We start from the raw sequence: 14,989 nt of genomic DNA, 5'->3' as shown, positions 1-14,989 counted from the left end.
TGGTCACCATAGCATCTCCCACCTGTAGCACACGCTCCAGCAGGTATATCTCTCTAGTCACCCCCAAAACCAATTCTTTCTTTGGCCGCCTCTCCTTCCAGTTCTCTGCTGCCAATGACTGGAACGAACTACAAAAATCTCTGAAACTGGAAACACTTATCTCCCTCACTAGCTTTAAGCACCAACTGTCAGAGCAGCTCACAGATTACTGCACCTGTACATAGCACACCTATAATTTAGCCCAAACAACTACCTCTTTCCCAACTGTATTTAATTTTTATTTATTTATTTATTTTGCTCCTTTGCACCCCATTATTTTTTTTATTTTTTTTCTACTTTGCACATTCTTCCATTGCAAAACTACCATTCCAGTATTTTACTTGCTATATTGTATTTACTTTGCCATCATGGCCTTTTTTGCCTTTACCTCCCTTCTCACCTCATTTGCTCACATTGTATATAGACTTGTTTATACTGCATTATTGACTGTATGTTTGTTTTTACTCCATGTGTAACTCTGTGTCGTTTTATCTGTCGAACTGCTTTGCTTTATCTTGGCCAGGTCGCAATTGTAAATGAGAACTTGTTCTCAACTTGCCTACCTGGTTAAATAAAGGTAAAATAAATAAATAAATAAAATCCCTCCCTAACCATGAGGATAATCTTTTTGTAGACAGATTCAGTTACAGGGTTCAAATTAAGATAATTCACAGCCTTAAGATTGTTGGTGATCTTTACACCGAGGTAGGTTACAGTATTTTTTTCAGAGATGTTACAATCTGCTGGATTGACAGCTCCGTTCAAAACAAATATCTCACATTTGGAAAGATTTCATGCCAAACCTGAGATTCTTCCCCTTCCTCTCTGAGAAACCAGGTATAACGTAAGTTAGCCCGAAGTGTCGTGAAACATTAGAGGAACTGTTGCGATATTGTCGTCCCTTTACGGCGTACCGCCATTTTAAGTTGAGGACAGATCGTTTCCCTCCCCCTGGCAAGAAGCTAACCAAGCTGAATCCTCTGTATCTCTCGGTTGCTGAAGTATATTCATCTGTGGGAAAACATCTTGCTTTGAACAAATAGAGCGCACGCTCTTATTCCACGTTGCCTGATTCGGGCTCTCGGAGTTTTAAAGGGATTGAATGAAGAGCTGAGGTGAGTAGGGTATAAATGTATAGTACCCCTGAGTGGCGGCACGAGGCCTATGCTATGGTGGACAGTCTTTAGGTAGACTGGAATATGTAACGTTAACTAAACTGGAATATGTAACGTTAACTAAAATAGACATGTTAAAATGTACCATATTTCGTTTTAGGTGTATGGTCTTCCTGCATTTAACTAACTTAAATGCTTTGGTGGATTGGCTAGCTAACGTTATCCAGGGTGGTCCATTGTTTGACTGCGTTGTTAGCTAACGTTAGCCCAACACTGAGGTGTCTAGTCAGAAGTCAGACAACTAGCTCTAAAGGCGTCCTCATCCGAAACTGTTTGGAACAGTTCGTGCGCATATTATGATTACATTTTGTGACGTTGTTCGTGTTAGTCTAGAGAAAGGTGCAATTGCTTCCCGAAATTCGGGGCGTTCCTGCATATGGGCATTCCTGCAACTGCAAGAACCCCTATCCACTTCACATTAACAGCACTTACAGTTGACCGGGACAGCTCTAGCAGGGCAGGAATTTGCCACACTGACTTGTTGGAAAGGTGGGCATCCTGTGATGGTGCCACGTAGAATGGCCTTACTGAAGAATTCAGTGACTTAACGTCTATAGCGATTGCATGCATGGCTGTGTGCACTATTTATACCATTGCCTGCAGGGGGGGGGGGGGGGGGGGGGGTTTACGTTAAGGGCAGGCATTCGCTACAGACAACTAACTGTCATGAATGCATTTTATCGATGACAATTTTCATGCACAAATACCGTGAAGATCTTGAGGCCCGTTGTCGTGCCATTCATCCATCACCTCATATTTCGGCATGATAATGCACTGCCCCATGTCACAAGGATCTGTACACAATTCCTAGAAGCTGACAATGTCCCAGTTCTTCCATGGCCTGCAATCTCACCTGACATGTCACCCATTGAGCACGTGTGGGATGCTCTGGATCAACGTGTGGGAATATCCAGTCACTTCGCACAGCCATTGAAGAGTGGGACAACATTCCACAGGCCTGATCAACTCAATGCAAATGTCATGCTGCATGAGGCAAATTGTGGTAACACCAGATACTGACTGGTTTTCTGATCCACGCCCTTACCCCCCAAGAAAGTATCTGACTAACAGTTACATCTGTGTTCCCAGTTGTGAAATCCATACATTATGGCCTAATGCATTTATTCCAATTGTTTGATTTTCCTTATGAACAAACTCAGTAAAATCTGACATTTTTGCTTTTTATATTTTTGTGTTTATATGAATAACCAGCAGTCAGCCTAAACCATTCACTATTCTAGCTAGCTATCCTTGTAAATGTGTTATTTTCCTTGAAGCTTCCAGGTAAGGGAAGATTGAGCTTTGTTTGGTAACATTGATCAGTTCTCCTAGACACTATCTTCGAATCTAGGTCCACACATGAAAGTAAGATGTTGCCTTACCTTTGCAGAAGAAATTGAGCTGCACATGGTTGTCACAATGGTCCTCCAAGCCTTTGTGGCTCTGTCCACACTGTTTAATGGCAACACTGATGCAACTCCATCTGCATATTATTAGAAACTACGTAGTTTATGAACTAAACGTCTATTTTTCTTGCTGCAGGTGAAAGATGACCCAGTTTTTACCCCCCAATCTGCTGGCCCTATTTGCGCCCCGGGACCCCATACCATTTCTGACCCAGTTGGAGAAGCTTCCCCATGAAAAACACCACAACCAGCCATACTGTGGCATCGCTCCCTTCATCAGGCACTTTGAGGTAAGGCTAACCTACCTAGCTCTTGTGCAATGAAACTCTTCGTGAATGACATGGGTAGTTGGCTGTTTTGTATATTATTTGATTGAATGCCTTTGGCCCTCTAACTTTTGGACTGTTTTGATAGGACCCCAGAGATGCCCCTCCCCCCACTAGGGCAGAAACTCGCGATGAGAGGTTGGAGAGGAAGGTGAGAATTGGTAGAGTGGTCGCTTCCCTTTGTGGCCATTTCTTTTGACTTTTTTTAGTCAAACCTCAATGCGTATCTGAATAAGACTGGAAATCTTCTGTGGGGTGTACTAGTACATGGCTCTAATGTGTATATATAAAGTGACAATTTGGGATTTGAGTCTGAGGGGCCTAGCTAACCTGTTTCTGTTTTACAGAGGAGGGAGAAGATCGAGAGGAGGCAGACGGTTGTGGAGACAGAACTGAAGCTCTGTAAGTTGACATGGATGAGCTTTTGTGACCTTCATACGATTTACTGGAAGTTGATGAAAGTCAGGTTGTAATATTTTCTTCTGCATTCTAGGGGATCCACACAATGACCCCAATGCTCAGGGGGATGCCTTCAAGACCCTGTTTGTGGCTCGTGTGGTAAGTGTGCATTATACAGGCTACCTTCCATGTTCCATGGCATCTTTACCTTCTCTTCCATCCTGTCTTTGCCACTGATACTAAAGCCAGGTAGTGATTAATAACAAATTAAGCATACATTCTCTGCAATAAAATGAAAACCAGGAAGCCACTTCTTGAAGCATAACTTACATTTTTTATTGAATGGTATGAAGCCCAGAAGTGTGTTCTGAAGACAACTCTAAGACCAGGCTGTCAGTAAACTCTACACTGTTGTATTTGGCTCATGTGACAAGTAAAATTTGATTTGAAACTGGGTTTTCCGCTAAGTTCTGATGGGATCGATGTTAACTGTCTTATCATTGCTGCAGAATTATGACACCACGGAATCCAAGCTTCGTCGTGAGTTTGAGGTCTACGGACCCATCAAACGGGTACGTTTACTCTGTCTCCTAAACCACCCTTTGGTTTTATAATTTGTTAGTGGCAATTGGTCCTCTGTGTGCCCCCTCCCCCACAGCTTGTTCAGCTAGCGTTATTATAGTCGCTCTCTTCCAGATCTACATCGTCTACAACAAGAGGTCGGGGAAGCCCAGAGGCTACGCCTTCATAGAGTACGAGCACGAGAGAGACATGCACTGTGAGTACCATGAGAGACCAACCCCCTCATAACCCACCTCATCTCAAATGAGTCTGGATGCTGGGAGGGTACGTGGGTGGGATAGTATTTTTTTGAAAGACTGAAAAGAAAGGTACCGAAAAAAAATTCGCTAGATCAATTTTACAACCATACAAATGGTTAGAATTTCACCATAGCTTTACAAGTTGTACCAGTTGGGGTTACCGACTTTTAGTTAACATCGGCACCTTGTACTCTTGCCCAGTGCAGGAGGAACCCTCTTGACTGAATAGCACCTTTTATGGAGCAAACTGGCTAGGCTCTGTTTTTAAAATGTAGCTATTTTCTGTACTGCACAAGCAGCTTATGCTGTCCTTGGTGCGATTTCCCTTTTGAAGGGCCAGGATCAGTGATGGTTTCACATTTATCCATAGTCCTAGGGCCACTCTTAATATCTGCCAAATGTTTAAAAAAAAAAAAGAATAAAAAAAACAGTGTTCACTGCTGAGCCACACCGAGCTGTACTGCACTGTCCTGATTATGCTGCGAGGACATGAATGGAAAGTATCCAAGCCAGCAGAGTATGGTTTGGATTGGCACAATGGTATGAAAAGGGTCAGAGAAGGAGAACTAGCTGGAAAGTAGGCTTGGGCGGTATCCAGATTGTCATACCGACCTTGTGTCATACTGGGATATTCGGTATTGCCGGTTAGAATGCTAACGACCGCATTGCTAACATTTTGTAACTCAAATGATAGTTTGCTGCAAGCACAAAACTAATATTTGCCAGCGGGGCTCTTGATCCAGGAGGTTATTCTCTGCTTTTACCAAGTGAGTGCTTGATTTAGAAGAAGCTAACCACTTAGCTAGTTGGCTAACTAGCTACTAAATTAGCAAACCAAATGCAGAAGTTGGCACATTTTAGGCAGTTAACTTTTAGACTTCCCATAGTGTAATTAAATCACCTGGCGCATGCTGCACAACAGTGAGTCACTCCCATGGCTCCGGTCTCTCTCGTAGTTGTGTGCCTGTCAACAAGCACCACATGACTGGGGACTACTGTAAGCTTCATAATAATGTGACAGGTGAAATGAAGAACTCTGTTCTTTGTCTCCTAACGTATTGCACAAGTTGATTGTGGGTGTTTACTTAAGTGGCTACAAATAAAATGTATTGATGAACCTCAAATAGTTTAAGTGGTGTTGACGGTATGGAAAAACCATCCCGTGTCTTTTTCCAAATACCCCGGTATACTGCCCAAGCCTATTGGGAAGGGGGTTAAAAATATGGACCCACAGTCCATACGAGTTAAAGATTAAAACTCTGAACACAAGGGTCCCCAAAATCCATCCATCCTTTATATTTTTACAACTGAGTTTGGAATGGCGATATGTTATTAATTAGGGGAAACAAGGTGCTGAGTTTTGTGTGATGTCTGTTTGTGTGGCGCATGATGACCTCTTGACTAACTCAAGGCTACGAAAGGGTTTCTGTACTGCACTTGTCTGAGTGAGTGCAGTTAGTCCAGCCATGACACTTGTATGTGGCGGTGCCATTTGGTGGGAAGGTTTGGCCTATGTTTTTGTATGTATAAACAACTTCTAAGCCTTGTTCTGCTGGTCACCTTGAATGTCTTTGCTTGCTGTAGGTTAGGCCTGTAATAGTTAGGAGTGTTAAGTCATCAGTGGAACAGGTAGGTTTCCTGGTTGGACAACCAACGGTAAGCTACAGGTCACCAACAGGGTAGTTCTTCCCCCTAACTTGTCTGGTTAACTTGGGTACCCTCATCTCAGTGCTTTTGTGACACTAGGCCATTTCTATCAGCTCATATCAGTGGTCCTCCACCCTGGTCCTGGCGAGCTACCATGCCAGCTGGTATTATTCTCATTGATCGAATTTAAACAAATTATCAGGCAGAAGGGTGTTCCAGGTGTAAATCAGTTGCTCTCTAAGATTGCTATTTACTGGCCACCTTCCAGGCTGACTACTTGCCAGATCTCACAACACCTGGGTAGGTGTTTTACATGTCAGATAAAAATCATATAAAATAAGAATCTGACGCCTGACTGCTAGTTGGTGATGAGGCAAGGCGACTGCAGTGTAGCTGGCCTGGAATGTGGCCGCTGATTCATTGCTGGAACACTTAGGGTCATGCACCCAGGGTGCAATGAACAGGCAGGGAATAGTGTTCCCCAGGACCAAGGTCGCCCACCCTTGGTATGATGTGACTCAGGTGAGGGTTGACTTGTGAGGGGATGTCAATGCTGGCTCTGCAGTGTATTAACTGTTTGTTGTTCTCATTGCCACTGCAGCCGCCTATCTGTGATGGCTATTGGCCAGAGCTGGCTTGCAGATGATGATGGTTATGATACATCTACACCCTACTACCACAGCTCAGTATATGGTTGGTATGATGGGTTTGTATGATGGGTAAGCTTTCTTTCCACCCTCCATCCTATTTAGGGAAGAGGAGCTACGTTCAATGGGCAAAGCACATTTTTTTGAGGCTGCTTAAATGTTGCTTGAACAATACTGACATCGATAAGACGGATCTGGTGCTTTGACCATTGAACGCACCCCCAGGCCATTAGTCAGTTAATGGGTGCCTTTTGAGTTTTCCTTTTGTGTTAAAGCCACCTCAGATGTATCCTTTTTAATACTTTTACATATAGGCCTAGGTGCTTTTACTATTTTAGTTTATCGGGTTCTCTTGCATAATCATTACGAATGTTTTTTTTTTTTTTTGCATAACATTGCATCAAAAAGACCACACGCCCAAAACTAAATCCCCTAGCATTTTAAGTTAAGGTCTTTTCTTGTGTGCGTCGAGCTGGCTTTAATGGAATAGGCTTACGAGGGGACTCAACACTTTTACAGGAAGGCACATACTTATGCACATATGTAGCTTTGTCCCTACTATATAACTAGGCAAGAGCAGATGTTGACGAGCATAGCGATAGCTCATTCAGACATGGCAGTCATCTCACCCCCAGATCTCTTTACCACAGCTGATTGTAAGGATCCGGTGTATATAGCTAATAGAGCCAGTCAAGTGAGGAAACATGTCACCACTTGAACTTGCCTACATTTATTCTAGCCTACACCAAACACTTATCTAATTTTCTCTAGGTGCATTCCTTTTTGTTTCTTAATTATTATAATTTTTTTGATATGCACCATGTGTGCTTGTATAGTAAGAATGTATTAGGCCTTCTTTTTGGGGTTGCGTTAAGGCAACCCCACCCCCCTTTGAGTGAAGTCCTCTCTGATTGGTTGAGAAGGTTATGGTTTGTGGTAAGACAAACCCGGATTGATTAGTGAGGGGTTGTGGTAAGGCCCCCTGGTAGTATAAACCTGTGAGGTGTCATGAAAGTACAGTGATGATTTGCTATGATCTAGAGGGGGTTCTGGTAAGACCCTCTGGCTATAAAAGCGAGTGGTTCTGGTAAGGCCCTCTAATTGGATATAAAGAGGAAAGAGTCCTCTGCCGTTTCCCATTGGATCGTCTACCACAGCAGAGCAGACCAGTGTAGAGGCCAGGATGGGTCATCATGGATCCTGCCGAATTCTTCGGTCATAAGAGACTGATCCCAAGACTGTCTGGCCCAAGGGAGTATATATTTGTGTGTGTGTGTGGGTTCTGAGTTTGACTCGGAAGCTGCAGACTGGTGTTAAATCTGGCAGTGGCTGGAGCCTGCCAATTTGGCTTGCAACTGGAAGCCCTATGCTCCCGGCGGTTCTGAGTCCGACACTGCGCTCTTGTCCAGGTGGTGGTAAGATAGTTGGTCAAAACAAACACAGCAGCCCATAAAGCATCCACTAAGGTATGTGTATATAACTTGACACATTTTCTCATATCGCGATGATTCCCTCCACTATATCTCCCCCTCCAGACAAGTATTACAAGGTCAGAGGTTGTATGTAAGGCAACCTAATTTACATTAGCCTCACTATAGTCTGAAGCACAACATGTATAGGGTAAGAAGATATGTTTGTGTAATAAGCAGCATTGTCATACAAGGTTGTGTATTCTGGCAATTGGAGTAAATATTCAAACAAATGTCACTGGTATTTTATGTCTCACTGAACTGGGGGCTAAGAACACCAGAAGTGGTCGTGCCAGTGATGATGGCTATTGCAGGACGTGCCTAAGGTGTCAACATTTGCAGGGCAGTATCCACCTGGTTTGTAACTAACCACGTTTCCATCCAGTTTTTGAAAAGTCATACCATATTAAAGCAAATCACGACAGCTGTGATGGAAACATGAAGTTTCGGTACAATTTTATTAATGCGGAGTTTGAAAAGGTGGGATCTTTCTGTAAAATTAAATGTGTGAAATAGCGTTGTTAGTGCTTTTAGGGGCAAATATTGATAGTAATTACTGTCTTATCGAAGTAAAAACTTGGAGTCAAGCGACTCCAATTCTATGACTCTGGCAACCATGCAGTTTAATAGGCTACAGATAAAATAGATGAATGATGAACTTCACATGGTGATGAAAGTGCATGGCGATGAGCTTGATTCTCCTTTCCAATAAATGTTTGTTCTTATGCTGGTGACATGATGCTTGACTGCTGTTTGACAAAATATTCTCTCATCATTATCTTGTGTAGACTAGCCTACCCTTACTGTATATGCGAGCTGTTGGCTAGAGCACACGCCAAGACCAGCGTAGGCACATTTACTATTAAACGCAACAGTTTGTGACAATTGGTTGTTAAATGTTTGTATAAAAAATAAATATGCATGAACGTCGTCATCACGCGCTGATTTTTATCTGCAACAATTCGGTTTGGTAGGAAAATTCACGTTTTCATTCATGCGGATTTAAGGTAATTTGTTTTAAAATCTGTCGCCAATTGGGTGGAAACCTGGCTGCTGGTATAAAATCCCCAATTCCACCTATAAGAGGCTAGACGAAGTGTGTGGCTGTTTGATCCATGGGGGTGACTCCTATTCGATGTTCCTTCTGGGTAAGAGGTTGTAGATGTGACAATTAGGTGAACATGCACAAATGCATTTCTCATCAATTTGTCAGGTTGGGTAATATAATAAATAGTATGTTGCTATATGAATTACTGTCTTGATTTATTTCAAGTGCACAAGCATTTTTCGCATGCTCTCAAATGCACTCCACATCAAAGTACTGTCAACTGCTTGGACCACTCGTTTACATTTAATTCATTTAGCAGGCGCTCTTAACCCTAATTGCTCCTGTAAGTCACTCTGTATAAGTGCTTTGCTCAAGGGCACATTGACAGATTTTTCACCTAGTCCGCTCGGATTTGAACCCGCAAACTTTTGGTTACTGTCCCACCACTCTTAAACTCTAGGCTAACCGCTAGGGACACGCAATATTCAGTAATAGTGCATTATTGGTAATGGTCTCTAGCTGACACTGGTAGCTTTAATGCATTTTTACACAGAATCCCATGAGATTAAAGTTATAGTTATGAAAGGCTGTGTATTTTCAATATCACTATGGAGCAATTTAAATGCATAGTTGTAGGTAAATCTTAGCCAAAGCTACCTGAGCCTTTCATGCGTCACGCTATAATTTAAGGGTATGCATATAATTGATATTGAGCATTTTTGCTTGCTTCCTTAGATGTATTAGCTTATAGTCGTAGGCAATGTCAAGACCGTTGATTGGTCTAATCTCCTCAAACTCAACTCTGGACCCCGACGCCAGTTACCCCCCCCCCATCCCCCAATTGTTCCCCTCTAATTAGGGACTGATTTAGACCTGGGAAACCAGGTTGGCAATTATGAGGCAGAACAGAAAAGCAGCGGGCTCTGGGCCACGTAGGTTGAGTACCCCTGGTCTAAACTATGACCTTTTTAGCTTCAAGGTAAAAGGAGCCACGCAACAGTAAGAGGTTGACCCTCTGACAGTGTGGTCACTTGACCTAAGTAAGATTTAAATTATTTTAAGCGGCGTTTCACTTTTCCGTCTCTGGTGCTCCACGTGAAACAGAGCAATCATTATAGGCCAAACTTCAATGTTTTTTAAAATATATTATATAATGTATATAATAAAATGGAATGTTTTGAGATTTTTATGATTTAATGCGTAGTTCACAAAAAAAAACATTTCTATCTGCTGTACCGGCTCACTTGTAATTTGCGGCTAGAATGCTTTTCTTTATCCCTCTAACTTTTTCTAAATAAAGATTTACTTAAGTAAAGTGCTTGCACAACAAAATACTTCTTCAAAAAAAGATCGCTGTGCAGGTAAATGCAGCATTTAGTGGTGGAAAAAGGTCTACTACTACATGGTCTGTCTGCCCAGAGAGCAGCTCCACACTACCTCACCTGCTCCTGGTCAGTATATTCATGCACTCTTTGTTAACCTTACCTTTGAAACCGCAGAGCTCCATCTTACCCCTCTCTACCTTTCTCTCATCCCCCCCCCCCCCCCCTTTCCTCCAGCTGCCTACAAGCATGCAGACGGGAAGAAGATCGATGGAAGGAGAGTGCTGGTGGATGTTGAGAGAGGCCGCACTGTGAAGGGATGGCATCCCCGCAGGCTAGGTGAGGAACTGCACATGATTTCTGTGACTGTATAATTAACAGATTCTCTTTGCACTGGCCATTTAATGAATCCCTTTCATGTTAGTCAGTTTTAAATACAAATCATAGACACATTTGAATGTATCCTCAACCAGGCGGTGGTCTTGGTGGGACAAGGAGAGGCGGGGCTGACGTCAACATCAAGCACTCTGGAAGAGACGACACCTCACGTTACGATGACCACCCCCCAATTGGAGGGTGAGTAACTACACTGGGCCCTTGGGGTGGTCCACTAAGAGAGGGTTATGTTACCCTATTCTAAATAGGCCCTATCCATTAGACCTGAAAGAAATGGATAGATGTAGCAATATAGAAAAATTATCTGAAGACGAAGGGGATTTATTACCATATTCCTTAGTTACATCGATCCAATTATTTTAGATCTATGCAAGTCTAGAGGGTATGGGCTAGCGGTAGACTTGGGATTGGACATTTTGGTGTGACTGACTTGAAGTTTTCTGTAGCGGTTTGTCAGTTGACTGTTATTTTTGCCCTTCTCTTCACCTCAGGGAACGAGAGCGCGAACGTGGACCTGAGCCCAGGGGGGAGCGCAGAGAGCGCAGCCGTGAGCGCGAGCGTGGGGGGGAGAAAGAGCGTGGTGGCGAAAGACGGCGGTCCCGGTCCCGGGAAAGACGCAGGCGCAGCTCCCGCTCCAGGGAGAGGGGCGACAGGGGTCTGGGCCTGGCAGGGCCCGCAGAGGAGAGCGTAGGGGGTGGCAGGAGGAGAGATCGAGAGAGGGAGCGGGGGGGAGGAGGACCAGGGGGAGACAGTCATAGCAGGGAGAGGAGCAGAGACAAGGGTGAAAGGAAGAGGAGGAGCCGCAGCAGAGAGCGCAAGCGAGACCGGGAGAGGGGCAAGGGTGGCGAGGGGGATGAGGGCATGGGGCTTGGAGACGGTATGGTGGGGGAGGGAGGAGAGAAGATGCCTGAAGAGCCTAGTGTGGGTGAGGAAGGGGGAGAGGTGGGAGAGGAGCGCGGCGGGAGGGAGCGGGACAGAGACAGGGAGCGGGACCGTGACCGGAGGCGCAGCCACAGGGACAAGGACCGGGAGAGGGACCGGGAGAGGCACAGGGGGGACAGGGAGAAGGACAGGGAGCATAAGAGAGACAGGGAGCGGGGTGGCGGGGAGCGCAGGGAGGACCGGCATGGCTCTCTCCTGCCCCCCTCGGCCGAGCAGGACGACGTGGGTAACGGGGAGGCGGGGGAAGCACCGCCCCAGCCAGAGGAGAACAGCCAGGATGGGTTGATGATGGACCAGGAGTCTGTGCAGTCGGGGGAGGGCTACGTTTCCAATGAGAACGGCTACAAGGTGGAGACCCAGGCAGACGAGTTCTAAGCGGGGCGTTGCCATTTTTAAGTTCCTGTTTTTTTTATTTTATATATACAGCAAACCCACATACCCCTTCCCTCTTTGTGTGAATGATACTGTAATGAGCTGCTGCCCTGTTAGAAGCCACAACGGAGCAGTGTAGGTATAACAAACTGTCTTTATGGGTTAAGTAGGGTTTTGTTTCTTCTGTATTTGAACCCCCACAAAAGGTCCACACCACAAAATAATTATTTCAAACCCGTCCCTCGGTTCCAAACTGAGAACTGTGCTCACTGTCCCTTGACATTCACGCTCTCCCCCAACCGGAACTTTAATCTGACATTCTGCTCTGTCAAGTACTTGTCTGATTACAATCCCTTTATGAGTGAGGCAGAGATTGCATAGTTATGTTCAAATATTTCTTTTTCTTAAATATCTATTGGTGTTAATTCAACCTGGGTTGTTTTTCTGGGGGTTGTTAATAGGGGCTAAGTTGTTTAGGTTTTGTAACATCCCCCCCAAGTGATTTGTATCAATCCATGATCCCACAAAAGCAGATGAGAAAATAAAAAATATATATATTTGAGCCTTCATATGTTCCTTTTTCACTTTAAAGTACAACCCTGAGAACATCTTACTCAACTGTCTGAACCCATATGTCTAGCTATTCTCAAGAAAATGTACACCAATAGCTAGGTTTCAATCCAATTGGCGACAGATTTTCATGCAAATATTCTTCTGTGCATAAGGCATTATATGCATTTTCCCACCAAAGATGTTTCCATCCAATTGACTTGTTGCAAATAAAAGGCTGTGCGTGATCTAGTGAAAATAAAAATGCATTTTGCGGTTAAATTCCGATGGATCGAAACCCATTGAACTAGCTTTTCCTTAACGCATTTAACCCCACTGATTGTTACAAAAAAATGTGTTATATAGCGTGTGCCCCCTTTGTTATTGGCATATGTCCTCTAACCAACAGCACGACGTTTGCTAGAGCACACACATAGCCTACATGAGATGTGGACAAAAGAGTGAGTCTTTATTTTTCAAACAGCAGCCAAGCATTGACTATCATGTCACCAGAATAAGACCCTGGATATTTATTGGAAAGTAACATCAAGCTAATTACCGTGCAAGTTCACCACCCTGCGAGTTATATTAATTGATTTAATCTGTAGTTTAATGAACCGCACGCTTTCCCGACTAGTCGTAGTGGGAGGACCACATGTCAACGCGTGACTCCCAAGTTTAGGTCGATATGATGGTTATTGTATCAATATTTGCGCATAAGTGTTTCCACTGACATTTCTCGCATTCATTTTAACAACACATTCCATCTTGTCTAGTTGACATTTGTTTCCGTCAGGCCTGTCATTACTTTTTAATCTGCCGTACTTTGCGTGCATAAAAAGGTTGGATGGAAACCTGGTTAAAAATGGGGGGGGGGGAGTAAGGAAATGTGTTGCAAAGTGCATGTCATTTTTATTCTGTAAAGCAAGATGGGGGAACCCCCTGAATGGAATTGTTCTGATTCTTCTGAAATAAAGTTTTTTTTAAATTTTAAATATTGAACATTTAGTCGGTCATCCTTTTCAGTAATCTAAACTACCAGGTTTATCGTCGGTTGGCATCCGACATGGTGCATTGCTGCCACCTACTGTACTGGAGTGTGGGCCAGTGACTGGGAGAACTAAATCATACTTTATGGGGCAAATTTCACGCCATGTGTATTGCATTTAGACAAAAATAAATTGTAAACACGATAAAAGTTGCTAATGTAAACGTATTTTCAAGGAAGAGTGAAATTTGTTAATCAAAAGCTAAACAATTGAAAGCAAAATGTATTTAACATCAAAAGCAAAACCCCAAAACTTGCAAACACTATTTTAAAGTGAGAGCAAAACCGAAATGATTTAAAGGTTTTCAGTTAATCTTTCCCAACAACCAATCCTATTGAATCCATTTTGCCTACACTCTTGCCTGCATTTTCTACCTTTTGGTTATGCTACTCACATCTTGGCTCTCGATTTCTTTGCTTTCACTGCCAGTTTGATTAAGTTTGGGCTTTTTTTTGTGAAGGGTGGTAATTTAGAGGGAGGTGTAGACAATGAGTCTCCATTGGTCCACTAGTTTGAGGGATGGTTCACCTTAACCCAATCAATTAACTTTCATATAATTTTGGCTACTTAACCGGATGGTCTGACGTCACCACTGCAAATCTTTCTCACTGTGGCCACATGTTCTGAACATGGCAAACCAGTTGCTAACACCTGCGCCGAACTTTGGGCAACAGGTAATTCATATGTTTACCTAAATAGTTACATGGTTTGTCATTAAATGTGTTTGACACACTTCTAATATCTGTACATTATTGACCCGTGACTGACAATTTTGAAGTACGTTGGCTTGTCAGACTAGCCAAATGGATATGGAATGAATCGCAAGACTAATGTTCCAGCTAGCCGCTGCCAGCCGTAGTGAAAGGTTTGCTCAGAGCGGGTTAGCGAGCTAGATTGAAATAAAACAGCGACAACCCTGAATAGCTATTCCCATAATACCTGAAGCCTAGACCCAATCTTGCCTGATACCATGAATTGTATAATGATATAATTATAATGATATGCTTATATACTATAAAACGCAACATGTAACAATTTCATTTATTTTACACAATGCCATACACGTGATCTGCGGTTGAGCTGCATGTACTACCAAATGCCCTAAAACGATGGAGGCTGTAGTACGTCTGACCTGCAGCTCAACCGCAGATCACGTGTATGGCATTGTGTAAAATAAATGAAATTGTTACATGTTGCGTTTTATATTTTTGTTTAGTATATAAACATATCAATATAATTGGTAGAGAAATTAACATTAAATTCTCTGGCAACAGATCTGGTAGACATTCCTGCAGTCAGCATGCCAATTGCACACTCCCTCAACTTGAGACATATGTGGCATTGTTGCGACGAAACAGCACATTTTAGTTGCCTTTTGTCCC

General features: G+C 43.4%; 1 protein-coding gene across 1 annotated transcript; it reads left to right on the top strand.

The window, feature by feature from the left end:
* The first annotated feature begins 944 nt into the window (after nucleotides 1-944).
* On the top strand, nucleotides 945-13,560 carry LOC109893078 (U1 small nuclear ribonucleoprotein 70 kDa-like). The gene is made up of 10 exons (XM_020486105.2): nucleotides 945-1,154; nucleotides 2,757-2,910; nucleotides 3,035-3,097; nucleotides 3,294-3,348; nucleotides 3,440-3,504; nucleotides 3,855-3,917; nucleotides 4,042-4,123; nucleotides 10,537-10,638; nucleotides 10,773-10,875; nucleotides 11,187-13,560. The coding sequence occupies exons 2-10, from the start codon at nucleotides 2,764-2,766 to the stop codon at nucleotides 12,010-12,012; spliced, it is 1,506 nt and encodes a 501-aa protein (XP_020341694.1). The 5' UTR covers nucleotides 945-1,154; nucleotides 2,757-2,763; the 3' UTR covers nucleotides 12,013-13,560.
* Nucleotides 13,561-14,989: the final 1,429 nt, after the last annotated feature.

The sequence above is a fragment of the Oncorhynchus kisutch genome, linkage group LG6 (assembly GCF_002021735.2).
Source record: "Oncorhynchus kisutch isolate 150728-3 linkage group LG6, Okis_V2, whole genome shotgun sequence".
In the NCBI taxonomy this organism is placed as follows: domain Eukaryota; kingdom Metazoa; phylum Chordata; class Actinopteri; order Salmoniformes; family Salmonidae; genus Oncorhynchus; species Oncorhynchus kisutch.
Note: the sequence above shows the minus strand (reverse complement) of the source record. Positions and strands in the feature narration are given on the sequence as shown.